This window comes from Octodon degus, unplaced genomic scaffold, assembly GCF_000260255.1.
Source record: "Octodon degus isolate 3935 unplaced genomic scaffold, OctDeg1.0 scaffold00036, whole genome shotgun sequence".
Lineage (NCBI taxonomy): Eukaryota > Metazoa > Chordata > Mammalia > Rodentia > Octodontidae > Octodon > Octodon degus.
In genome coordinates this window covers 13,871,435-13,897,071 of record NW_004524612.1, presented here as the reverse complement: position 1 = coordinate 13,897,071, position 25,637 = coordinate 13,871,435, and the positions used below count along the sequence as shown (strand labels likewise).

The 25,637-nt window shown below is 51.7% G+C and overlaps 1 protein-coding gene across 1 annotated transcript in view; it reads left to right on the top strand.

Annotated features, from left to right (window-relative positions):
• The window catches only part of Scara5 (scavenger receptor class A member 5), a 103,361-nt gene that overhangs the window by 65,943 nt on the left and 11,781 nt on the right, over nt 1-25,637 (top strand). Inside the window, exons 5-7 of the mRNA XM_004630692.2 lie at nt 6,630-6,710; nt 8,221-8,319; nt 9,718-9,774. Coding sequence (XP_004630749.2) covers nt 6,630-6,710; nt 8,221-8,319; nt 9,718-9,774 — 237 coding nt within the window. The remainder of the gene's footprint in view (nt 1-6,629; nt 6,711-8,220; nt 8,320-9,717; nt 9,775-25,637) is intronic.

Genomic DNA, 25,637 nt, shown 5'->3' with positions numbered 1-25,637 from the left:
TGGGAGGCTGAGGCAGGAGGTTTGCCACATGTTAGAGGCTAACCTGGGCTACATAAAAACCCTTGGAGTAGGGAACGTAAGTGTGTGGGAATCAGAGCTGTTGGAGGGGGGGAGAGCTTGAGGCAGGGATAGCGAGGCTGCTCAGGATGAGGCTGCAGGGGGAGAGGACAGTGGCTCCTTGGGTTTCCTGTGCTATGATGGCAGAGTCCCAAGAAGTGGAGAACCCCCAATTTGAACTCGGTGTTCAGGGCTGTTCGGAAGATGTATTCATCCTATGTCGAAGAATATATTTCATCTCACAGTGTGTTCATTTCACAGTAGGTCTGAAGTATCATGTGGAAACTGCAGGTCCCTGGTGTGCTTCTGTTTTGGGGCCGGGAGGGGAGGCCCTTGGTTCCCTTTGTTCCTTTTTGGCCAGTTGCCCTTCCTGTCCTTCCTTCCCCCATCCTTCCCACTGCTATGACGGCCAGGGCTCCTTCACACAGTGCGCTGTCACCGCATCACCTCCTGTCAGACCTCGCTGCTGCTCCCCAAGGGCTCTGTACTCTGCTTAGCCTGACAACACCACTGCACAAGCCCTAGGTAGGGTGGGTACTGCTCCAAGGGTGCCTCACAGGGCCTCCTTCTCAGGAATGCCCTCTCCCAGGAAGTACCCCTGTTCCCCCTGTACTGCCCAGGGCACGAGGTCTAGGAAGCTTAAACAGCTTAAAAATCTTTAAAATATACACATATGTATGCACGCATGCACACACATACATGCATGCACACACATGCATGCACACCTATGCACATACATATGCTCACAGACATAATTCACATACACATACCGTACTCTTTTCTTTGACCCTTTCCTGGATCAGATCTACAAATACTTGACTATGTGTATTTTTCAAATAACAGTATATTTACATTATTCTTAGCTTAGCCCAAATGGTTTTCATTCTCTTGTTCTGTTATGCCATTTTTTATGCATTTCATCTCCAGTTTGTCTTCTGTGGACACTCAAAGTGGGACTTTCTGTTTTCTGCTTTGGATTTTCAGCATCAGCCACATCTGCTGAAATCTGTGTGTGGGTTTCAAAGGAGCACTTAGATTATCAGAGAATGGAGGCAACAGTTAGGGAGGGAGAGCCAGAGAGAGAGAAGGGAGGCCTACCGGGGAGGGAGGGCAGCTCCGCTCGTATGCTGATGGCCCTCTGCTAGTGTATGAGGCCCTAAAATCACGGGACTCTAGCATGGGAGCAGCTCTCTCGACAGCATCCTGTCCAGTTCTCTTCTTTTGCAGTTGAAGACGATGCTTAGATGCTGGTCCTCAGGTGGCCAGGACCATGCTGGAGCAGTGTGGCCTGGGCTGGGCTGATGAACTGGCCCCGAGATGGGACTGAGCAAGTCGCATGCACCAAGCTGTATCTGTGGTTGCTCTTTAGAGAGTGAAACACCATCTGTGGTAGTAGGCTGGGAAGTTAGTGGAGCCAGGGATCCAGGTCGAGTGGGGGCGGATCCCAGATGCTGAGGCTGGGCTCTGGCTGTAGTCACCAGGGAACCCTTGTGTGGAAGGTGTTGGGTGTCTCTGTGAATGAGGGACGAGTGGAATAGTGCTTCTCTTCTGCAAAGGATTGGGACATGTTGCCCAGCGGAGGTCCCGGGGTAGGTTGTACAGCCCTCTGTGCTCTCATTTTCCACATCTGACCATGCTACAAAGTGGGCAAAAGGTGCACTGTGGAAATGAGCAGGCACATCTAGCCTGCCCCCACCACTTTGCCCTTGAGGCTCAGAGGATCAAGGCCAGGGCTTCACCTCATCTTTTAGGGCTAGGTCTTCCAGGCTGCAAAATGAGACTGATAGGGCTACCCTACCCACTTCCCAAGGGTGTAGGGAGAAGCCCTGAGGGATAGCATGAGCAAGTTCTCAGACTGTACCGGGGGAGCTGCCAAGATCCAGGGCTCTGTGACTTCAGGGAACTGGGGGCAGAGCAGCCAGTGGAAGGACTCCACCCTCGGTCAGGTGGGGTTAGTGTAGCTGGGGTAGTGTCTAGGGTCTGATGTGAGTCAGTGAACTGCTGCTCTTGGGCCCGAATCATCAGATGTCCCCATCACTTGTTCTGAGAAGGTCACCCCCTGCTTCCAGCACACACAGCTCCTCCCACCCCACGCCTTGCCCTAGGACTTGGAAAGGAAGCAGGAGTCGCATCTCCCCATGTTAGTGGGTCACCATGACAATGCTGGCACTTTTCCCAGATGTTCAACTGCTAGTCCTCCTCTGGGCAGAAGATGCATCCACGTGGCATTTCACAGAGCAAGACTTCCCTGGAGACAGTGTGGCCTACACTGGCAGACTGGCCCTGAGATGGGACCCTAGCACCTTGTTCCTCCTTATCCAGCCACCTCCTTACCCTGTCCTTCTTGGCTGATGGCAAAGATGAGACATGTGACAGTGTAGAGAGAGGAGAAGGACCCCTCACACAGGTGCCATGAGGGGCAGCTCATCACATAACTGCCATAGTCACCCTGCTAATCACCACAGAGCGCCAGGCCTGTGCCAGCCATGGGGTCACAGAGAGGGACCTCGTCCCGCAGGCAAGCCTGTCCTTCCTGGGGACTGCAGTCTGAGGTGGATGATAGCATCCAGCCAGCAGGGTAGGAACAGCCTGGCCAGGCTCACGGCACTCCAGCCAGAGCATTGCACAACTGCCCGAGCTGGGGCCGTGATTGTGGGGCCCAAGCAGAGCAGAAAGCTGAGCAGGAATGCAGTTCCTAGGCTTGGAGGGACTGGGCTCTTAGAAGGGAAACGGTTTGACCAGTGCTGGGGAACCCAGGAGAAAGTTTTTTTCCCAAGAGAGAGAAGGGTCCACAGCACCACATTGAAAGTGTGGTGGAAGCTCAGGCTGGAAATGACCTGTGGCATCTCCCATGGGGACGGAGGTCACCATGCTAGGGGACTGCACCATGCTGGGCTTGTCTGAGGTCTCTGCAGTCACTTGGTTGTTTCCCTGTTTGGAGAGATTAATCTGACTGCAGTATACACAGTGGGTTGGAAAGAAAGACCAGTGACAAGGGAGACAGAAGCAGGACCACAAGGTTCCAGCAAGCATAGTGGCTCTCAGAAACATGGTGGGCAGGAGGTGACCCTCCTCTAGGGCAAGCCTTTGTGACAGGCTGTGTGTGGCAACTGAGGGGAATGGAGGAGAGAAGAATCAAGCAGACTGCAGGTTGCTGGCCTGGGTTCCTGAGAGCACGACAGTCCCTAAACACATTAGGGCTGAGAATGCAGCCAAGCGCAGCAACAGGGACCTGAACAGGGACCTATCCTTGGGCACCAGGTGGCCCGGCCCCACAAAGCTCTTGCCCCCTGCAGGCTCTTGTGAGTCATGCAGGCTAGTCTGCCCTGAGGCTTGGGTGGCCACCCACCTGCACTGTTGGTTCCAACCTCTGCCTACCACTCTCTTCTGAGGACTCTCCAGCACTAGCCACTTACTTGGGTTTAAAAAAGCACCCATGTAGAATGCTTCTAGACCTGTGGGTCCAGGGTGGTTTGGGGTGCACCCTAGAACAGTCCCAACAGTAATCTGGTCGTAATTCTGATGAAGCATATGGAAAGTAGGGTGCAGGTGGTCAGAGACGCACTCCCTCCCAAGACAGGAAGCCCTTCCATATCCATCAAGTCATTGAACTGAGTCTTTTCACTTCACAACTCCATGGAAAAGGATTATTCCCCCTGTAAATAGGACCAGAGGCCTGAATCCAAGTGCAATGTGTCCCCATTCAGCTCTCACCTTCCAAATTCTCTTCATGCCCTGTTAGCCAGATTGGGATGGTTCCACTGGGCAGCACCTCCCTCTACCAGGACCAGTCTCAGGGAGATCCAGGCCCTGAGACCTGTGTTAGTCAGCTTTTCATCATTATGACAAAACATCCCAGATAACTGGCTTGTAAAGAGGAGAGGTTTATTGTGGTTCATGGTTTTGGAGGGTCCAGTACATGGTTAGTTGACCACACCACGGTGAGCCCACGATAAACAGAACATCATGGCAAGAGGGAGCCATTCGCCTCAAGGCAGCCAAGAAACAGAGCCAGAGACCACAGTCCCAGCATCCCCTTCAGGGGCACACGCCCAGTGAACCTAGCTTCCTCCAGCAAGGCTGCCACCGCACAGTGATAGCTTGGATGGCGACCAGGGCTTTGGGAACACTTCAGCTGCGGACGCACCTGCCTCAGTGTGAAGTATACGACCCACGCAATCCATGATCAGCTCAATTCCTTTCACCCAGAGTTCTCTGTGGGAAGGGTGGAAGGCAGAGCAAAGTGAGAGGGGCTGGCATTATGGGGTCCAGGTCCAGCGATAGAGACCCAGGCACCCTCTCTGGATTTCCTTTGCTGCTGCCTGACCCAGAGCGGAGATCACCAGAGAGGAATGTGGAGTTTGTTTGCATCTTAACTCTGCCTTTCATTGGCATTTCAAACTTCGGCCTGTTCCAAATAGGGTCTGCTTCTTAATCCTGTGTTCTAGAAACTGGGATCAGTGCGGCAGCCGTCCTTTGCTTTTTTTTTTCACAGAAAAGAGGATAATGGCCATAAACCCAGCCTTCCTTAAATATTTTATGTAACTCATGAATTTTTTTTTTGTTAAGAAAACATGATTACTTTTCCCCTGTGCATGTGCCATCAAACATCTGTCAGCTTTGCTTAGGGTCTGAGCATGGTGCCAGCTTTTGGAATGTATCAGTACATCTCGATCTTGGCGGCCTGATTGTTTTGTATGTATCAACATTCTCTGATCTCACACACTCATTTATTCATCAATTATTTATTGTGCAAGACCTTACCACGACGCTGTGAGTAGACATGTTTTGGTTTCCTAGCGATGTTCTAGCAAAGCATGATGAACTGGGTTGCATACAATAATAGAGGTTTATACTCTTTCAGTTCTGGAGGCTGCAAGCCTGAAATCAAGGCGTCCATGCGTCACTGCCCTGCAGAAAGCTCTGTGAAGCCTGGCTTCCTCTCGGCTGCTGGGGGCTGCTGGCAGTGCTTGATTCCTTGGCTTGCAGTCGCTTTGCTCCAGTCTCTGCCTCAGTGGTCACATGGTGTTCTCCTTGAATCTCTGTTTTATTTTCTTACGAGGACACCAGTCACTGGATTAGGCCCCACCCCACGCCACTGTGACTGCAGCCTGGCTAATTTTATCTGCAAAGGCCCCATATCCTGATAAGATTGAGGCGGCTCCCGGTCAATGTGAATGGAGTGGGAACCGTTCAACCCAGTGGTTTCTCTCACAGAGCAGCAGGAGAGAGGCTGTCAAGCTGGGGTATAAAGGATATAGTCTTGCCTCTGGGAGCTAGTCCTTGCCAGGGCTAAGAGGTCACATCTACTGTCGCTGAAGGATGGGGCCTGTCGCAGCTTCCCAAGTCTACATAATGGATCATGTTCACTTCAGTAGGACTGATGGGTCAGAACAGCTGTCACCAAGATGAGCAGCTTGGAATGGCAAGTAGCTGAAGGTTCTAGAAAAGGTGTGCCAGATAGACTTGGGCTGAAACCATAGCTCCTTCACTCACTTGCTGGCTGTGTGGCCCAAAACAAATAAATCCCACACACAGCACAGTCATAGAGACCAAGTCCTGTCACACCCTGAAAGGCAGCCTGACTCAGGAGCAGGTAGACACTGCAGAGGTCTGGGAGTGTGCCCACCGCCTCCTGCTGGCTTTCACCCATGGGAACCAAAGGCTCTTCTGTCCCTGATGTCCCCTCACAGCCATTTCCTTTGCCAGGGGCTCCATCCCCTTCCGCCTGGACAGACTGCAGCCCTGCCCCCTCCTGCTTTGATCCACTTCCCATGGTGCAGCCTCATGGGGATCATGTGGGGCTCTTGTCTCGGCCCCTCCTGTGAGGCACTTAAGTGACACATCCAAGAGCCACCCGTCCCCACCCCACAGTGCCTTCTTCCACTAGCAGCTGCCTTTCCTATGGGGGTTTCCATAGCTGTGTCTTGGGGAAGTTCTCCCCTGCCCGGACTCTCTTTCACCCTGGCCTAGTCACCACTGGTGCCATAACAAAGCGCCACACACCCAGGCACAAACCACAGATGTTTGCTTGTGGTCTGGAGGCTGGAAGTCTGGGTTCAAGAAAAGGCTGCCTTCCTTGCTTGCAGGCAGCCGGGCTCTCACTGTGTGTGTGTGTGTGTGTGTGTGTGTGTGTGTGTGTGTGTGTGTGTGTGTGTTAGTGCACAAGCTTTCTGGTGCCTCTGGTGAAGCCACTAATCCCACCAGTAGGTCCCCACTCTCATGACCTCCTCTAACCCTAATTCCCTCCCCCAGCCCCATCTCCTGTCCCACTGGGAAGGACTTCAGCACATGGACTTGGGGGGCACAGGTGCATGGTTTATAACACACTCCACCACTCCTAAGCAGTTCTGGTTTCTCCTTGAGGTTTCCATTGCCAGTGATTTTCTCCAGGGAGTTTTCCTGAATGTTCTCGAGACCGAGCTAGGCACCACTGACATCCTACAGTTTTCAAAGCATCACCACTTGGACCCTTCCTCTCATCAAACAGGAAGCTTTTTGCTTCCTCAGCAGCTGTCCAGGTGGGATCCAGAAAACAGCTCTCTAACCTTGATGCTGGTTTCACCCTCCAGGGCCACCAGGACCCAAAGGTGATCCAGGGGAGGAAGGCAAGGAAGGCAAGACTGGCATCCCTGGCCTACCTGGAGCCCGAGGTAATGCATAAATGACATCTTCCCTGTCTATTCTACGGTGTACACGTCAGCCCTACAGACCCAGAGGCTGGCAGGAAGGGCACTTTGGAACCTTCTAGAAAGGCTGTGCTGTTCTTAGACTCAGGTATCCCAGAAGCTCCTGCTTGGTTACTATGTCGAACTTCACAGCTGAGCCCACCACTTCTTGGGCCTGTGCCACCCAAAACATTCCATAGATTTCAGTCAGAATGGGGGACAAGGGGAACCTTGTGGGAGAAGTGTCTGGGGGGGTATTTTAGGACCCACATTGCCTAAATCTCTAATCTCCTCTGAAGGACGGAGAGCCCCAGCCCAGCCTTTACCTAAGCCCTGTCTCAGAGGAGCTCTGAAGACTCAGTTAAGGGTGCCTCATACCTACTTTTCTGCCTAATGGGGAACTATGGGCACATCCTGTGTTAGAATCAAACTTCTGTGGCCACAGGACCACGGGGCTCTAGGACTGCTTACCTTCCATTAGGAAGGGAGGAAAATTCCTGGACATTTCCAAGGTCCTGCCACCCCCGCATGCTCCTCTTTCTGGCCCTGGGACTCAGCGCTGGTAAATAGTTATGATCAGGACAGTTTCTCAGGTCCCCTGAAAAGAAGCCCAAAGAAGGCCAGCTAGCTTTCCAAGCAGGAGAAAACAGTCTGTCAGTCAATAAAGGGAGGTCTGCCTCACAGAGATAAGTGTGGGCTGAGGCCAGGCCTCCAGGGACCCTGGATTCTGGCTTGGCAAAAGTGTTTGTTGGTCCTGGCTCTCCACGGTGCAGTCAGCCCTGGCCATGGCCATTGGCCTTGTGGCTGGGAGCCTGGGGCCTGATCAGGCAGCAGGCCACACATCCATGTATTAATTTGTGGTTTCCCCGTCCTTCTGAACCTCCAGCCCCCTTTGCCTACTTCCTGAATTTACAGGAAGGAGGTGATCATTTTATTCTTTCTTTACACAGAATGGAGCATTATTTAATTTTCCTCCTGTTCTCTAACAGCCATCCCCACCCTCCCTAAGGCCTAGTAGGCCCCTTTGACCCCTCAGGAGGTGAGGCAGACCAAGAGCTCTCCTCAGGAAGCTCAGATCCTATCTCCAGTACTCTTTGCTGTGTGCTCTTGGGGAGGTTATTTAACCTCTCTGTGCCTTGGTTGCCCCACTGGCAGTGCAGGTAAACAATACCTCCCCATTTGGTACAGTGACTTATTGAGACTCTATGTCTGGCACACAGAAGGAGCTCCAAAAGTGTTTGCCAACTCTGAAGCTCCAGCAGCACAGGGCAGCAGAGGTATCACCGCCATCGCTCCCAGCAGAAGTGGGCTTTTCAGCGGGAGGGCTCCAAACCCAAATAATGAAAGAGAGGAGGTCTAAGTTAACTAGGAAGACTCAGGAAGCAGTGGTGTCAGAGGATGTGTGGTTGTGGTCCATCACTGAACCGGACAGCGCCCTTTCGGGGCCCTGCGAGTTCTGAGTCTGAAGCTCCAAAATTATCTCTTCTCTCTGCAGGTCTGCCAGGTGAACGGGGTACCCCAGGACTGCCTGGCCCCAAGGGCGATGACGGCAAGCTGGGGGCCACTGGCCCAATGGGCTTGCGTGGGTTCAAAGGTAAGAACAAAGCTCACTGCACCCATGGGCAGCGCATGGGAGCTGGGTGTGCCCACCTGGGGTCACATGTCTCTGCCACCCAGCAGAGTGACCTGAGGCCAGTGTCTTCATCCTCTTAAGCTTCAATTTTCCATCTAATACAAACAGTTCTCACACTGCCATGATCCATGGGTCTGTTGTGAGGAGTGAGCACCCATATATGAAAGTCTTTAAAGACTTTATGATGGGCTTTGATCCAGCGCTGTTACCACAGGAAGACGGCAAAGGGGCCACCCTGCCCGAGCCCTCTCCATCTGCAATACTCCATGTCCCCCAGTATGAGCACCTTCAATTCACTTCGCAGGCTTATATTACAACAGCGTTTCCTTTTTTTCCTCTTGTGATAGCACCTTGTTCTTCTCTAGGGGAACATACTTCAGTCAGTACCTGTTTTCCTGCTAGACCTCCTGTCATCACTGCACATGACAAGGTCATCCAGTGCTATTTCCCAAGCTTCCTACGCTTCTTTTATTACAACGAGAACTCAGAAAACACTACTGCCAATCACTGTCACCTTGTGTCTTTGTACAAAAATAAGGAGGAAGTCCATTCACTCTTCAGTCCCTTCAGCTCTTGCTCTTCGCAATAACCACTGTCAACTCTTTGGAGCACATCCTGCAGGACCTTTCTCTGAACACATTCATATGCCTATATGAGGATTTTTCATCAAACCTCGGATCATGCTAGGTATTTTCCTCTAGAAATTTCCGACTTGGTATTTTTCACCCATAATATGCTCCAGGATTTGGCTTTGCAGATGGTTTTTTGAAGATCCTTGGAGTAGAATTCCTAAGTGGTGGCAGGATTTTCTACTTCTTTGTAGAATGAGATGCCAGCAGGGAAACAAACTGTTCTAATCATGTCCTGGGAAGGAAATTCCATAATTCCCTGGAAACCCTCACTCATGTTTTATAGTTTGCCCCACCAGAAAATCTGCCTGGCATTTAACCTGTGTCTCTTCTTGTGTAACCGAAGCCCACCCCATTCCTCCCCTCTGTCCACAGGAACAAACCTGGATGTGAACTTCTAAAATGTTGACTATTTAATAGCAATATCCTTGTGTTGTCATCTTCCTGCTGAGTACTGTGTGCTTTTTAAGGTTACGTGACAGATGTTCTCTTCTGTGCTTTAGGAGGAGATGAGACTTTCTCAGCAGGGCCCTGCCTCTTTCCTGGGGTGACTGGAACAGGGTCACAATTGCCTCAGCTCTTCTCCTGCCTGCTGTGCCCTCTGACTGCTGCTGGTTCCTGCCTGAGGGGTTCTGTAGAGGGCTTGGGGTTAATAAGTCTGCAGATAAGGCTTAATTTACAATTAGAATTCAGTTCTACCTCTAATACCACTGTTTCTCCTGTGTTTTAGGTGACCGAGGCCCAAAAGGAGAGAAGGGCGAGCGAGGAGACAGAGCAGGGGACACGAGTAAGGAAGTTCTGTGGGGTCTCCGGGTGCTGTGTGGACATGGGTGGGCCAGTCACTCACGCAGCCAGGGACAGAACCAGACACAGGGCTCTCATGTCAAAGAGATGCCTTTCCTTTCTTAGAATTCTGCTGGTCCAGAGAACTCTGTTCACAGAACCCAGGGGCACAGGGGACTCATGTGGCATTAGCCTATGGTGTGTGGGTGGATCTGGAGGCTTCCTCCTGACTGCCCCACTGGCTGGCAATGTGTAATCTCCATGCCTCCATTTTCATCTGTAAAATGGGGCCAAGAAGAGTCCTTATCTCCTTGCAGCCTAGTGAGAATTAAGTGAGTTGGTCGGTGTAAAGTACTTAATACTGTGTCTGGACATGGGCTCGGACTCAGCAAACATTACTACTCCAGGTAGTGCGCCAACTCAGACACACTTCCTGCAGTCACCAGAGGTGGGGGCTACAATCCTGTTACTCACTTTGTTAAAATGCCTGCTTTCCCCTGAGAGGCAAGCATGTGGCCGAATGGAATCCCTTCCATTTCCTCCTTGCTGTCAGGATCGCTTCCTGGGGACCAGGCAGGCCACCCAGGGTGCGCTGGGCGCCCCTCTGCCGAGGTCCATGCTGAAAGGGGCATGATGGGTGCTGGCTTATCTAGTGCTTGCAGCTTTCCCAGGGCATGTTTTCCCCTGAGGGCTAAGTGTGGCATCTTGGAAAAGCTGCCAGGGAAGAGTGAATAATGTCTCGGAGCCAACTCTGAGGCAGAACACCCAGCACTCTCACTGTTGGCTCATAGCACGTGAGGACCTGTGTGATTAGCACCTCCTTGGGCTCTGTGTTCCAGCCTTGGCTTCAGGAGGCCTGGGCCTGGGGGGACGGTGCCTGTGTGACCCCTGCAGAGTCACAAGCTGGACCCCAGTAAGGGCTCCCTAAAGGGTGGGGTGCTGTACCTGTCTTTGGGTAGGTTAGCTGTTCCCGATAGGCCACTGCCAAGGTAGCTGAGGAGGATCGTGGCATTCAGCCCCGAGAAATAAACAACTCTGGATGGGCTGGGCAGGAAGGGCGGGACTATATAGAGAGATGACCTTTAGAGGGAGATCAGAGAGGCTGCCCACACACCAGAAGGGTCCTGTCAGGAACTCCTTGGCATTGCTTCTCTAAGCTGACCTGAGAGCAGGCCAGGACGCCCAGCCAGCCCGGGGACCGTGCCCATGGAGGATGCTCTGGTTGGAACTCACCTGGCTTCCGTCAGTGGGCACAGCTGACTGGGCTCTGAGGTCGGAGCCAGAGCCCAGTGGTGCACAGCTTCCTAGGCATGGGAGGGAGATCTGGACAAGGACACCGGATTACTTGGCTCTCCAGCTGCTGGCTGCACTGCCAGAGGCTGACATGAGCTCCCTCTCCAGGGACTGAGGCTCGCTCCTGACTTGAAGGGTCTGCATACACCCTGCCTGGAGCCCAGCGCTCAGGCAGGACCCCCCCCATTCCAACCCAGGGCTACACAAAGCTCTAAGCCGTGCCTTCCAGGATCTTAAAAGTGGTGGCCCCCTGGTCTATGGAAGTGGAGAGTGAGGGGCCTGGCAATGACAGCTCATTGACTGGAAGCTGTTTGGTGGGAGAGGAACCTGGAGCCTCCCTCAGAATCATGCATCAGTGAGCCTGCAGCTATCCTCATCTTCCCCACCACCCCGGCTCAGAGGGAAGCAGCCTTCTCTATGTCCTTAGTGTGGCAGAGGTGGAAGTGAACCCCAAGGTTCTGATTCCCTGATTCATTGCCCAGATGTTGGGCAGTGGGGTCTTGAAAAGTGGGACTGGGCGCCTTAAAACCTATGACTTCTTGAGCTGGGGATCCACAGGCACCACAGTTCAGGGATGAAGGCTGGGTCTGCCCCCTGTCGAGTCCCTTCCCACGGCTGCCACTCCCTAGCCTGCCTTGACCACACCGACCTCAGCTGTGTTCAGATGCCCAGAGTTCCCAAGGCTGTCCTGTCCCAGAGGTGATAACTATATCCCTGAGACCGGGTTGGGAGGAGAGGCCCAGAGCTCATGTTTCAGGAAAGTGCGGAAATGCTGACGAATATGGTGCCCACTTCTGGGGCTTTCTTAGTCACTCCCTGAGCCTCGGCAGCCCCACCGTGGGATCCTTAGAGTGGAAAGAAAAAGTTCTCAGCTCTCTGCTTCTGTGTGGGAGGGGCCGCTGACTGGGTTTGCTGTGGTCACCAGCCTTGGGCTGGACACGTCTAGTGCCCACCTGTGGCCCAAACCATAAAGTTCCAGCAGATGGGCCTGTTACCTGTGATAAAGTTGTTGATGACAAGAGCAAGACAGTCACTCCTCACATGGAAAAAAGTCAGGCAGTTTTCCTTTGTGGAGGACACGACAGAGAAATCCTCTTGGGACCTGTGTTTTGAGCTAATACTGCAATTTTTTCAGGACAAAAATCTTACCATTGTTTACCCATGTTTTGATCTGGAGTCATAGGATTTTGGGGTTTGGATGGGTTTCAGATCAATTCCTCTCCCTTTCCCAACCCCACCCACCCCACCAGCTCATGAAGCAGAGACCAAGAACAGAGAGGTGGAGGGATCCCAAACTCACCCCCACTTAGGTCCTGGCCAAACTGGGTCTAGCTTCCAGATCTTTGATGTTTGCTGGGTGAGCAGTGAAGCCACTCCCACAGGCCTGGGCAGTATCAGTCATTTCATTAGATGTTTGGCTTTTAGAAGTTTGTCCAGGAAAAAAAAATGTTTCATATCCACATCTCAAGAGGGAAGGACATTTATTTTACACTGATATATGGTCCATTTGCAGGAAAAATAAATAATATCTTGCAGCAAGAGGGTAGGTAAAGGATTCAGATTTGTTTAAATCCCATGACATGAATTTAAAGCAGGATATACATTCAGATTGTTTAAAAAACTAGCGTTAATTTGGTTTCATATAGAAAATACACACAGACAGTATAGGAGTGAAAGTTCAGAAAACTTGAAAATGTCTGGTACTTTGTGTGTATTAGGAAAGCTTAGGGGTAGGATCTTGGTGGGTACCCCAACATATAACATAAGTTTAAAATAAATAATCAAAGGGGGAGCACTAGAGGGTTTCCCCAGAGCTACTGAGATCTGTTTTAGAATGAAGAGAACTGAGAATTCTGAATTCTGAGAACTGAGATTTTTTGGCATCTGCAGACTCCTTTTCTCCCCTCCCTGCCCTGGGGGACTTATCTATAATAATACCATACCAAAAATGAGCCTTACCTCAGGCCTGGAGATACAGGCCTGGAGGTACAATATTGCTTTATTTAACCATGGGTGCAGCCTTAATTTCTCACATATCTTGGACACCCAAGCAATGATGCGCTCTAGCAATGAATCATACTTCTGAGAAGTTAATGATTCCCCTAACCCTTCATGCGCCTGGCATGGTGAAAAGCACGGCTCCCTTAGCTCTTGGCAACTTATCGTTTACATGGTCACATCCAAGGTAGGAGATGAGGAAGCTGGAGGTAGACAGGATGAGGGGCCTGCCAGTGGTCACCTGCGACCATACGAGACAGAACCAGGATGTATCAGGTCTGTCTGGCCTGGACTGCACACTGTTCAGCCTTCTGGCTTGGTCTCTGGTTTTTGGCTGGAGTTTCCATAGGCTGCTCTGTCTATCCGGAGAATTAGAATGAAGGTGGTAATTTCTTCCTTAGCTGTTCTCCACTGCCTTTAAGGTACTCTTCTCTGTGTCAAGGTTTGCTGCTCTTCACTGCCCCCTGCTGCTTCTGTAGCCCTGAGCCAGGCCCAGCAGATTTCTCAGCACTGCTCTGCACCCACTAGCAAAGCCGTCCAAGCCTGTGTGCCCTTCACACAAACCTGGGTGGGTCATGGGCTGAGCCCACAGAAACCAGGCTCCTGGGTGCATCAGACAGTGTTCGTGCTGTGTGCGTTGGCTCTGCTTGTGCATTTCTTCATTGTCACAGTCTCTAGCAATTTTTTGCCAGATGAAAATACGAAAGTATATGAGACATTATTGAAAAATATGTTGAATATGTAAATTTAAAAATTTTTATTACACTAAAAGACAAGCAGTTGCCATTAACCCCCCTCAAAATACTCCCTCTCACTTCGAACACACCTATCCCATTGTTCTTGCCATTTCTAAGTAGTTCTGCAAGCCCTCTTTCGAGAGTGTCTAGTTGTGCTGCCTCAGCTACTACAGCATTCTGTAATTTTTTTTTGGGGGGGGGCGGAACCGGGGATTGAACTCAGGCCCTTGCACTTGCCAGGCAAGTGCTTATTCTACTGAGCCATCTCCCCAGCCCTTACTACAGCGTTCTGACTTTATTCAAAATGTTTCCCTTCTGTGCTCATTTTGACTTAGGGGAAGGGACAGAAGTGGTAGTGTCAGATGCAGTGAGTAAGGTGGCCCAGGACTCAGTGTCGTGTTTTCGCCAGCTTGCCTTTCCTTTGGATGGTGCTTGGCAGAAGCTGTCTCCGAATTTTTTTAATCACATTTTGCAAAGATACTCATGAAAGAGAACTTCCGGAACTGCTCCAGAAAGTGGCATGAAGCTTGGGACAAGGGTGCTCAAAGCAAGAGGAAGTCTTTTGAGGAGGATTAATGGCAACTACATTATTGTAATAATTTTAAAAAAATTAACATTCACTGTACTTTTCAGTCACCCACCCATCGTATGTGGGAATAGAAAAGGGCTTCTCAGCTATTTCCTTGCCAAAGTTGATGTCTAGTGACTGAAGAAACACGAAGAGGCAAATTTCACTCTGGAAAATTGTCCTGAGGCAAAACCCACGTGGGATGGGAGAGAGCGGAGACAGAAAGCAGGAGCTTGGGACAGTGGCCAGTGAGATAATGCTGGGAGCACAGTGAAACTGAGCAAAGCAGGCTCTGGCGAGACAGAGATCAGAGCGCACAGGGGCTGTCAGAGCTGCGAGCGAGAGGCGGAGGCCACCGAGTCTGAGGGGGCCGTGCAGGAAGGAGAAACGGCCTCCCTTCCTTCTGAGGAAAAGATAGAGGCACAGCTGGAAGGGAGGCACTTCGGGGAGAGCATTGGTTTATTCATTTCTTGGGCAAATGTGGAGCCTTTGCCATGCCCCAAGTACCTTGCTAATGGCTGGCAATGCATGGGCAGCAGGTGAAAGACCCTTAGACAACCACAGGGGAGGGTGGAAGGGCCATGGGGACAAGCCAGCAAGGTGTCCCCTCACTGCCAGGTCATGAGTAGAAAGCTAGTCCAGCACATGGATGAGGACAGTGAAGTTACTTCAGGTGAAGAGGACAGACATGAGCAAAAACTGGCCTCTGATAACTCTGCCCAGTTTGGCACAGTGAGTCTGGGTTGTTAGGAATTAAAACCAAGGCCCAGAGGTAGGGAGGGATCCTCACAGTGGGGGAGTGGAGCTGGGCATGGTCCTCCGGGCCCTGGGAAGCTACCAGCTGGTGTGTCACAGGGAGGGGCACCAGCCAGCAGCACTCAGTTCACGTAGAGATGGTGCAGACCCACACGTTAGACATCAGTCTCCCGGGGCTGCCCCTAGTTCCTCTCTACTTGTTAGTCTGGGCCCTCCAAGCTGCTGATCATCCAGCTGTAGATGGGGTTTCCATGACCGTTTCTTTGGATGCAGTAGTTTGCTAGAACAGCTCACAGAACTCAGGAAAACAGCTACATTTATAACTTAGGCACAGCCACAGGGGAACGTGCACAGCATGTGGCATGGAAAGGGATACAGACACACACACACACACACACACACACACACACACACCAGCACTGCCTGTGCTCCACAGCCTGGAAGGTCTTCCAGCCCTCCTGTCCTCTGAGCTGTTCTGGAAACTTTATCACATAGCTGTGCTGTCCTAAGCTGCTAGCCATCGGTGATTGGACCCTTACTGGACATTGGTAGGTGGCTGCAAGTTCCAGTCTTCTCACGGTTGGTTCTGCTGGCAAACAGCCCTCCCCCACCCTCAGGAGCTTTCCAGAGGTCACCTTGTTAACAGGTACTCAGGGGTGACTGAGAGCAAAGGTGTTCAGGAGCTACTTCAGGAGCAAGGGACAGAAAGCACATATAATAAAAAATGCTGCTGTCTCTGGTACCACTTAAGCAGACACAAGAGCCTTCGGAGGTGTGGCCAGGGGCCAGGGAGGAGGACTAAGTGTCCTGCTCTTCTTGTTCTATAACAACAGCGCAGTCTTGAACCTGAGATTTAGGTCCCATTCTGACCTCCAGCTGTGCGGCCCTGAGGCCAGTCCCCAGTCTCCCTGGCTCCTTTGTTCCCCTTGTTCTGTGCAGAGATGGAATCTGCCCTTCGGATGTTCTGTTGTGCCAAGATCCTATCTTAAGGCTTCCAAAAACAAACTCAGCAACTTTTGCAGAAAGCTTCTGGTGATCGCTTCCAGGGAGCATTCAGATTGTTCTGTGCAGAAAAGAGGTCAATTCTGGTTGATCTGAGTGGGGTGGTTTCACGTAGATGCCGGGGCCTGGCAGCATTAAAGGAACAGCTCCTTTAAAAAGCCAGGTAGAGGACAAGCAGGGAGTACATACCTGTAATCCCAGCTGCTCGGGAGGCTGAGGCAGGCAGGAGGGTTACAAAGTCCAGACCAGCCAGGGTAACTTACTGAGATCCTGTCTCAACGTTAAAAGGGTTGGGGATGCAGCTCAGTGGCAGACAACCATATGCACATACAAAATCCACATAGGCAAGTGGAGGGAGGGAGGGACGGAGGGGGAGGGGGCTTCCCTAAAGGAGGAACTGCTGGGGCTGGTGAGATGGCTCAGTGGTCTAAAGCACCTACTTGGAACAAGCTTAGCAAACCACAGGGACCACGGTTCAATCCCCCAGCACCACATGCCAGCCGGCCCCGCCCCCTGGTGGGCTGAGCTGGCCACACACACACACACACACATAATAAAAATAAATAAATGTAAAAAAAAAAAATTAAAAAAAAATGGTTTAAAAAAAAAAAAAAAGGAGGAACTGCTGAGCTAGTGTTTTTACATTCTGTTTTAAAATTTCTTCTTGGTTTCCTGAGACAAGGTCTGGCTATATATGCCAGGTTGGCCTTGAACTCACGGTGATCTGCTATACTAGCCTTTTACATGTATGTCTTATAAACACCATTGTTAGCATTCCCAGTCATAGGACAAAGGGGAGAGTGGGGCCTGAGCCCGGATGGGAGATGAACACCAGGACCCATAGAAAGGGTATCCCTTAGGGACAGAGCTGTGCTCTGTGGTCCTGTGGGGGTGGCTAATATTGGTGCTATGTTCTAAGTGGAGGCAGGAACCAGGGGCCAAAACCTCACAGGAGCTGTTAGGGGGGGGGGGGTAAACAAGCCAATGTTTGGAGCTTTGTGAGGTTGCTTTGACCAGATTCGCAAGCAGAGCTCTGCACGGAACCAGTTTTACTGCCCTGAGCCCCTGTTCTTTTTGTGGCAAATGGTTTCTAAGATTTGTCCTGCCAGAAACCATTTTTGGGAATACGAACCTCAGACTGAAGTGAACACAGAATTTTCTAGAGAAAACGACACCTTGAAGTCTCTGGGGAACTGAAGATTGCGTCTTTGATATGGGTTTTGTACAAAGAAAGCTGTAAGTCCAGATGAACTGGGACATTCCCTGAAGCTAGGAGCATTGGAGCTGTTTATTTAGAAAATATTTCAAACAAATTTGAGAACTGTTCTTAATCCCTGTGACCTTGAGCCCTCCCCTGAGATGGTGGGAAGCAGCGTGTGCTGGGGTGGCTCCCACTGCTCAACTTCCCAGCTCTGTGTCCCCTCCTGTCCCTGGAAGTGAACGAAATCCTTGGAGGAACATGGGACCCGTGTTAGACAGATCTACCTCCCTTGGAACTGTACTTCAGCCTCTTTTCTTCCGGAAGCAGTTTGTGGAATTTGGATGGAAGAGAGAGACATGAGAGACAGGCGAAGCTGAGGCCCACCAGGGGAGGGCTCGTGTGGTGACAGGGACTCGAGCTGGCTTTCCTGCTGACTCAGGGCCCCGAGGGTCACTCACCACAATGAGTCATCCCTCACCACGATTCTCCAGCAAGACTGTGTTGAGTTCCACAGCACTGGGGCCCAACCACCCCAGTCACTGAGCTCATGAATGTTGAGAAGATTCTCTGAGCCCTTCTAGCAGAAGTGAAAACCACTGAGAGGTCATCGCCAAGCCTGGGCTTGTAGAGTTAGGAAGTGCTAAGCTGCTTCTCCAAATGGTGGTGCTGCCTCTGAGGATTTACAGTGAAAGATGGGGAAATATCCCGGCCAGGGCCTCAGCCCAGGAACTAGGGGAGTGGACCTGAGATGGAAACCCAGGCCTGAGGGACAGTGGAGAAAGCCCTCCCAGGAGCTCAGTAGGCATGGGCGTGGGTCCAGCGAGGCCTTGTAAATGTCAGTGTCTCCTCGCAGTGTGGCTCGAGGGAGCCCCAGGCCTGCTGATGTGAGCTCTCAGTGCCAGTGACTTTTCTCTGGGCTCCCCCCAGCTCTTTCTAGTCCTAAATGCTGGTAGATGCCAACACCTCTCACTGCCCTCTGAGAGGCCCAGGAGCCAAAGGAAGATGGGCTCGCTGTCCACCCATGCCACCCAGGAAATTCCCACAAATCCAGCTCTGATCAGAATTTCTGGGCCTCGGCGATGCCCTTCCACTGCGGTGGGGTGAAAGCTCGGTTCTCAGCCGGGCAGGAGAAGTGCTCCACTTATTATTTGATCAGGCACATCTTCATTGCAGATAAATCCCTGTGAGAAGCCAAGTGGCCCGGAGCAGCAAAATCAAAAAGATAAAACCCATTTTCCAAAGACTAAGCAGGAGAGCCAGGGAGACCGCCCAAGGTATGAGGTGTGGGTCGCAAAGACGAGGGTGCAGTCTGCAGTGGTACCTCAGGAGGTATTTCTTTTTCCTTTTCTATAGTGCAGAATGATTCCATTCATTGTGGGAGCTGGTACGTACCAAAAAAATGGATGCACCTTGAGACCATAATGTTAAGTGACATAAATCAGAACATGAGGTTAAATAGCCCATGGTTTCTCTTGCATGAAAAACCCGAAGCGTAAACAATGAGCAAAACAAAAGCTAGATAATAGGAAATAGGGATCTAAATCTTTTGTAAGGTATTCCTGCTGCCCCTGCTGTCCAGAAAATTCTGGAGCACCCCATGTGACCCCAGAGACAGCACAGTGGAGACTCCAGTGAGATTCCTTTATCATGTGACCAGGAAAAGTCACTTTTTTCTCTGAACCTCAATTTACTCACCTGGAAAATGGGACACCAGCACCCACTTGAAAGAGGGCTGCAGGGATCCATAAAAATGCTTCACACTAACCTTTGGACAGCGCCACCCACAGGCCAGGCCCGGTGGTGAAGACCGTGCTTTGCAGGGGAGCCTGAGGAGAAATGCCCGCTCTAGCTCGCTGCGGTGGCTCCTATCCTCCCATACGGATCACATTTCCTGTTGAGAAGTGTCACCCAGCTGGGGGAGGCGGGGTGGCAGGCCGGGGCTGCAGGCCGGCTGGGGCACCCGGAGTTCTTTACAACAGAATGAAAGTTCAACTTCCTTAATGGGCAGATGGTCCGCATTACCCCTGGGGCTCTTCTCCGCAGCTGCAGGAAGGCAAGCCTGTTTCCCGGCTCCATGTGTTTATTTCTCTTCTCCACGACCTCCTTCTTTCCTCTTGTTTTGCTCTGGCAGGGGAACGGGAAGGCAGGAAAAACAAACATCAAGGGCCGCACTACTCCAGGCTCAGCTCGGCTTTTCTCCTCTTCTTCAGAAGTGAAGCTCCCACGCTTGAGGGCCCTTCTGCTGCACAGCGCAGCGGGTCCCGGCTCGGCGACCCAGTCCGTTCTCACAGCCTTAGAGAGCCACGCAAGTCCCGTTCTTCCATTCATTCACTCATGCGCTCCTTCATTCACTCACGCGTTCATTCATTCAGTGCAGTGTGTGGAGCACCTGGCGGGAGAGCCCGGGCCGGCTCTCTGTGGCTGTCGCTTTTGCACAGTGTGTGAGGAGGAGTGCACAGAGGTGCAGAAGAAAACTGCGAATACCATTCCTCACAGAGGAACACCAGCCAGGAAAGCCTTCCCAGGAGCGGCGGTACCGAAGCCTCGCACCTGGGACATCGTGAAGCCCAGCCGGACCGCAGAGCCGTCCTCCCTGACAGTGCCCAGCTGTGTGTGAAGACCACCTGTGCTCTGCTCAGAACGGCCACAAGCTCTGGTTTCCTGGTGAAGGCTCCCTGATGATTCCTGTACACATTCAGGGCTGAGAACCACTACTTTAAGCTTAGGACTCAGCCCTTTGGCCCAAGGACAGGAAATACTATGGAGCCTGCAGGGCCCGCTGTGAGCTAAACACCACCTCACATTTAGAGAAGGCTGTTAGGGACCTTAAGTGTTCAGCCTGAGAGTTGCCATTGTTGGAAAGGCAAACCTTTTGTGTTCTTCTCACTCCATCCTGCAGCCCAGAGCAAAGCTCAGGACTCTTCTGGGTCTCTTTCCTCTTCTGTTCCCTGAAAGCCCTAATAACTGAGTCCAGGAGCCACTGGGAGGAGTAATGGGAGGATGCAGGAGGAAAGCACATAGCAGTGTGTCGCCGTGTTCAGGGAAGCAGAACTCAGACCTTGGCTGCCTTTGCTGCTCTCCGTTGACTTCCTGGGAGGCTCCTCCACGGTGCCTCGGGTGTGGCTTTGCTGGGTTTGGGTTTAGGGGCTGAGCTGGGCATGGCCAAAGCCAGCTGCCAGTGATGACTCAGAGGCTGCCCCAGCCCCAGAACCCAGGCCTGAGAGATGGCAGCTGCCATCCACCAAGAGGTCTCCCATGGCCCCCCGAGAAGCAGAGTAAGGAAGACGCTGGCTCAGTGATGCTGAGAAAGATGTTCCACATCTCACTCCTCAGTAACAGCCGAAAAACACAGAGTACAAATACAGTAAGGGATGCAAAGGCCCAGGGGATATCCTGAGATGCCAGAGCCTGGAAAATGAAAGCAGGTGCAGGTTTGAAAACGCTGGAATGGATTCCCAAGAGATACTATGAATTCCCTTCCATTCCTGGAGGCAGGATGAGCAGCTGTCAGGAGTGGTCCACAAAGGCCAGAGCTCCTGAGTTTGAAGTGGGGGAGGGGCTCAAGGTGACCATCCAAGGCTTGGAGGACTGTGGGATAGGACCCAGCCTGCTTCATCTGGGACCTGCCTTTCCCACATACGTGTGTACCGTATAAGGGAGTGAGAGCAAAGAAATGCCTGCTTTGAGAAGAGAATCCCGGGCCTTAGGAGATTTATACAGTCTGTGTTAGGAGCACGAGATGGCCTTGGCCCTAGCAGGGGATTCCTGGACCATTCCAGAGCTGCTCTGCTGAAGGAATCACATCCAGTTTGCATTAGTTTGCAGAAAGTTGCTGACAGCAGGAGCCAGGCTTCTGCCGGATGTCCTAGCCTCCCTCTCGGAGTGTGCTAAGAAGCCAGGAACTCCGCTCTGGGGAGAAGAGAAGAAGTTGGGAGCAGACTAATCCAACTGGATGGTGAGACCCATGATCCCGCAGTCACTCTGCAAATGGCCACTCTGCAAATAGGCTTTCAAGGGTCTGACCCCTATTCCAGAAGCTGGGCTCTGGGGTGTCCTCAGGAGACTCCATGGAGCTGCCCCTTGAACTTCTGGCAGGACTGCTGCCCAACCAGCTGGAAGCTCATGGTGACAGGGAGCCTGCGTGTGCCACCTCCCCAATATGTGCAGTAGTTCCTGCCACCACTACTCTACCCGTGTTTAAGAACGTTGGTAGTAAGAGATGATGTTGGCCAGTGGTGAAGCCAGCATTCCAGCCTACTTCTGCATTCTGAAGTAGCCTCAGTCTCCTTTCTATAGAAGTCACTTTACCCTGTAAGACTCAAACTCCCTGCCCTTCCAGGGCCTATGAAGGCTGGTAGAAAGGCAGCCCTTAGATGGGCTCATTGGTAGCAAGGGCCAGATACTCATCTGGGTCACCTTGAGTAATGGCACCTGGGCAGCTGTTGGAAGTCCAGGACCCATCAGAGGTGAACAAGAAGGACATTCAAAATCCAAGGCCACCTGGAGGCCATTACCACAGGGGCACCTAGTTACCATATCCCATCGGCACCATGGCCGGTTGACTCCCCCATCCCTGTCTGTCAGCCTTCTACTCCCACATCCTCCCTCCAAATTCCCAGCTGAGATTTCTGGGAAAATCTGGGTAATCCTGGTAACCTCCCTCCCGATGGTTTGGAGAGGACTTCTGAGCCCATCCAGGCCTTCATGGCCCTTTCCATGTGCAAAGTAGTGCCACGGGCTGTGGATACAACATACCTTGACCAGTTTGCCACATACCTTGGCCCTGCCACATCTGATGCCAAACGCAAGACTGGGACTAGCCATAGTGCTAAAGACAGATTTAACCCCAATACCTACTGCAGGAGGGAACAGGGTCCAGCGTGAATTGGATGCAACCTTGATTTGTACAGAGGCAGTGGTTTCAAAGGCAGATGAGGGGCCAGGGACAGGTGAGAGGGGACAGTAGAGCTGGGGGGAGGGGAAAGAGTTGCAAAAAGCAGAAATGGAGTTGTTGAATGGGAAATTCACTGGGTTTGGTAACTGGTGCTTATTAAAGTTAAGCTCTTGACTCCCAAGAGGCTGGGGACAGAGGTGCAATTCTCAAGTGCTGGCTGGAAGCAGCAATAAATTTGGGGAGCAGCCTTGAGCTATCCCAGGCAGGCAGCTCCAAGTAGGGAGGGGCTGGAGGATCCTAAAGGTGTTGCCTTGAGTAGTGAGGAATGATGTCAGTGCCTTCTCAAGACCCTTACGGCAAGGTGAAGGCCCAGTCATTGAGAGGAGGACCCAGAGGACCCTTGCTGGAGTCTGGCCAAGGCGAGAGCTATGGTCACGGATCCCCTCAACAACCTGGGAGGCAAGGTGAAGACACAAGGAAGAGAAAGCGTCTGTGACTGAGCAGTGCACCCAGGCTGGCCCTGGGGCTCCCTCCTTGCTTTGCTCTGCTCCTCACTGTTCCACACTCATATCTCGGGGCCACACTTGCAGGGACTGCCTGCGCCTGCTTTGTAGCATTCTGTGTCCAGAAGAGACAAAGTTCTATAATGCTGTGTCCACAGCCAGCGCAGTCTGGCACTGAAGGTCCTGGCTGGCACCAGGGAGGGACAGGAATCCCTGGGCAGTCACCTGGATGCTTGGCCTCCTGGGTGAGCATCCCCCTGGTTCTCTTGATAGGGTGGCTTGGTGCAGCGTGGCCTGCGTGCGAAGGACCAGTGGTCTCAGAAGGGAGGGGCCTGGCCTCCCAGCGACAGTTGGTTATTTCTCCTCTCTCTCAACCTCAGTTTCCTCATCTTTACATAAGGGGCTTGGCGAGGGAGGGGGTCCCTGACTTCTCTGCCAGCTCTGACATCCTGGGATTTTCTCCAGGTTAGTCGGGGTGATCTGAGGGCAAAAATAATCCTTATTTGCCCTCAGACCCCTGGTGCCCACTACAACTCTGAAATGTCATAGAGGTTCTGGGTGTGCTCATGAGTTGATAAATAAGAGTCACTGAAAAATAAACACATGGATGAAAACAGGTAGAAAGAATCAGTATAGATAATGCCCTGCTAATGCCCCAGTTTATGCACAAGAAGTAGAATTACCCTGAACTCTCCTTCAAAGCTGAAGCTGACTTAACCTTCCCCTGCCTGGAATCATTGATGCATTCGAATACAACTCAGCGGTAGCGGTAGCCTTGCTTCTCAGAGGCACGTTGCATGCGGGCTTGGCCTTCCCACACACTGGGGGGCAGTCAGTGTGTAGGCAGATGCATTAGTTCCAGGGTTAAAGCACTTGCTTGTAGCGTAGCTGTTCCACCAAAAAGCACCTTCATCAAAGTTGTGAAGCAAGTTAGCAGACCCTGTGCAGAAAGCTCATAGAAAAGGAGGACTCTAGGAGAGAAAGGGAGGGATAGACGAATTGGCCCAAGACTGTGGTCAAGTTCTGGCTCTCCACACAGTGCAGGAGGGCCCTGGTAAGCCACACTGCCTTTCTGGGTCTCTGTTCCCTCATGTGCTACATAAAGGCTTTGAACTATATCATCTCTCAGTCTCTGCCAGCTGGCAAATTCTTTATTTCTCCATCATTTGTGATGATTGGAATATCCCAAAGATTTTGTTACAATTAACTAAAATAGCTCTGCACGCTAAGCCCTGGGGACATCTGTCACCCACAACCAAATGCATGCAAGTTCTTGCTATCTATAGCCTCAGAAAATGCAGAACTTCCTAGTCCAGACTCGTGCTGTGTTCTTCACCATAAGACCCGGCCCCACATGGGTGTCCTCTTCCTGTTTTTACTGAAGAGCCAGGTCAGGGTTTGGGGGATCCAGGTCTTGCTGCAGAAGGGTGGACAGGGCCACAGGGCTGGTCCCAGGAGTGGCTTCATTAAGGAGGCAGGATCAGTTCAGCCGGCCAGGGAACAGGAAGTGGGTTCTACCCTCTGGGGCTGCAGTACAACAGAGAGCCTCAAGCAGGGGTTAGAACCACTAATGCCCAGAAAAACTGGTGGGGAAAACAATGAGTCCATTGATCTGCACAATTAAGGCGGCTGCTCAGCTGGAAGAGACATGTCCCCTCCCCGGTGTCCCTCAACAGATTCCCTGTGTCACACAGAATGACCCAGAGAAGAGATGCGTCTCTGCTGAACTTTGATTGAGGGGCACTTTTCTCCCTGCTTCTCTACACAAAAGGGGGTGTGCCTGGGCCTGTGTACATCTCTGTGTTTCCTCTAAGGATGGGGGGCTGGAGATCACAAGGAAAAGCTCTGTCCAGGGCTTGTGGGCTGGAGATTAAGATGGACTGTTGCATTGGAACAACTTCCATTTGTCTTCCAAGTTTGGGTGAGGAACAGTCACTGGCGTCTCCCTTTAGCTGGGGTCTCCCAGCCAAGAGCTGAAAGGCAGGAGGCGCCATTCCTGCTCAGGGTCGAGCAGGACCAGGCTTATGGTCAGCACTGTCGTCCTCATGTGCAAGCTGTGAGCACATAGTCAGGCAGGCCCTAGTTCCACTTAGGGACCCAGAACAAGAGGAAGTGTGACAGTCACCTAACCCAGCCCTTGCCCTATGAGTCCAACTGATACAGGGAGAAAAACTGATCTTGGGTAGACGACCTCCAAAGGACATAGGGGAAAAATGAAAACTCCTGACCTGAAAAGTACCTGGGACGAGTTCGTGTTCCCTAAAACCGAAGAATGAATTTTAGAAACAAATGGAGGTTATGAGCAGAATATATTTATTGAAAGAAAGCTCCTGTCCAAGAGAGGGACAGAAGGGGGACCCTGAGTGGGTGATTCCCAGGAAGTTGTCTCTTCCAGCAACTTTTATAGAGTAAAACCACACGGTGATGTGGGTCTAAGGTGGGGCAGAACATGGGAAGTCGCTTAGGTGGGCATGAGGTGGGACAAAATTATGGTCAGCCAATGAGATTGCAAACACTATTCCTCAGGTAAAATTAAGTCCAGGACCAAATGAGGAAGCAAGTCATGTAGCAAGTGGGTGTGAATATGGGACAAGGTCTCTTCCTGTTGGGGGCTGGGCTAGTGACTCATTTGGGCTCTTTCAAAGTGCTTGATACCTATTAGAATATCAATCCTTGATGCCCCTCCCTAGAGAAGTATGTATCTGTATTTGTTTCCTCTTTTGTCTTAAAGTCTGGCCCATAGGGAGTATCTGTCTCCTCCAAGTTGCAAAATCACCTTGTCTTCCATCTTGTCTCCTTGAGGGCCTGGCCCTGTCTGACTGCCTATAATAATTCTATCTAATTCAGCTGCTTACAACACAATCAGATAGGCGCATGGCAATGGTGAGGGCAGGGCTTGTTTTTTTTTTTTTTTT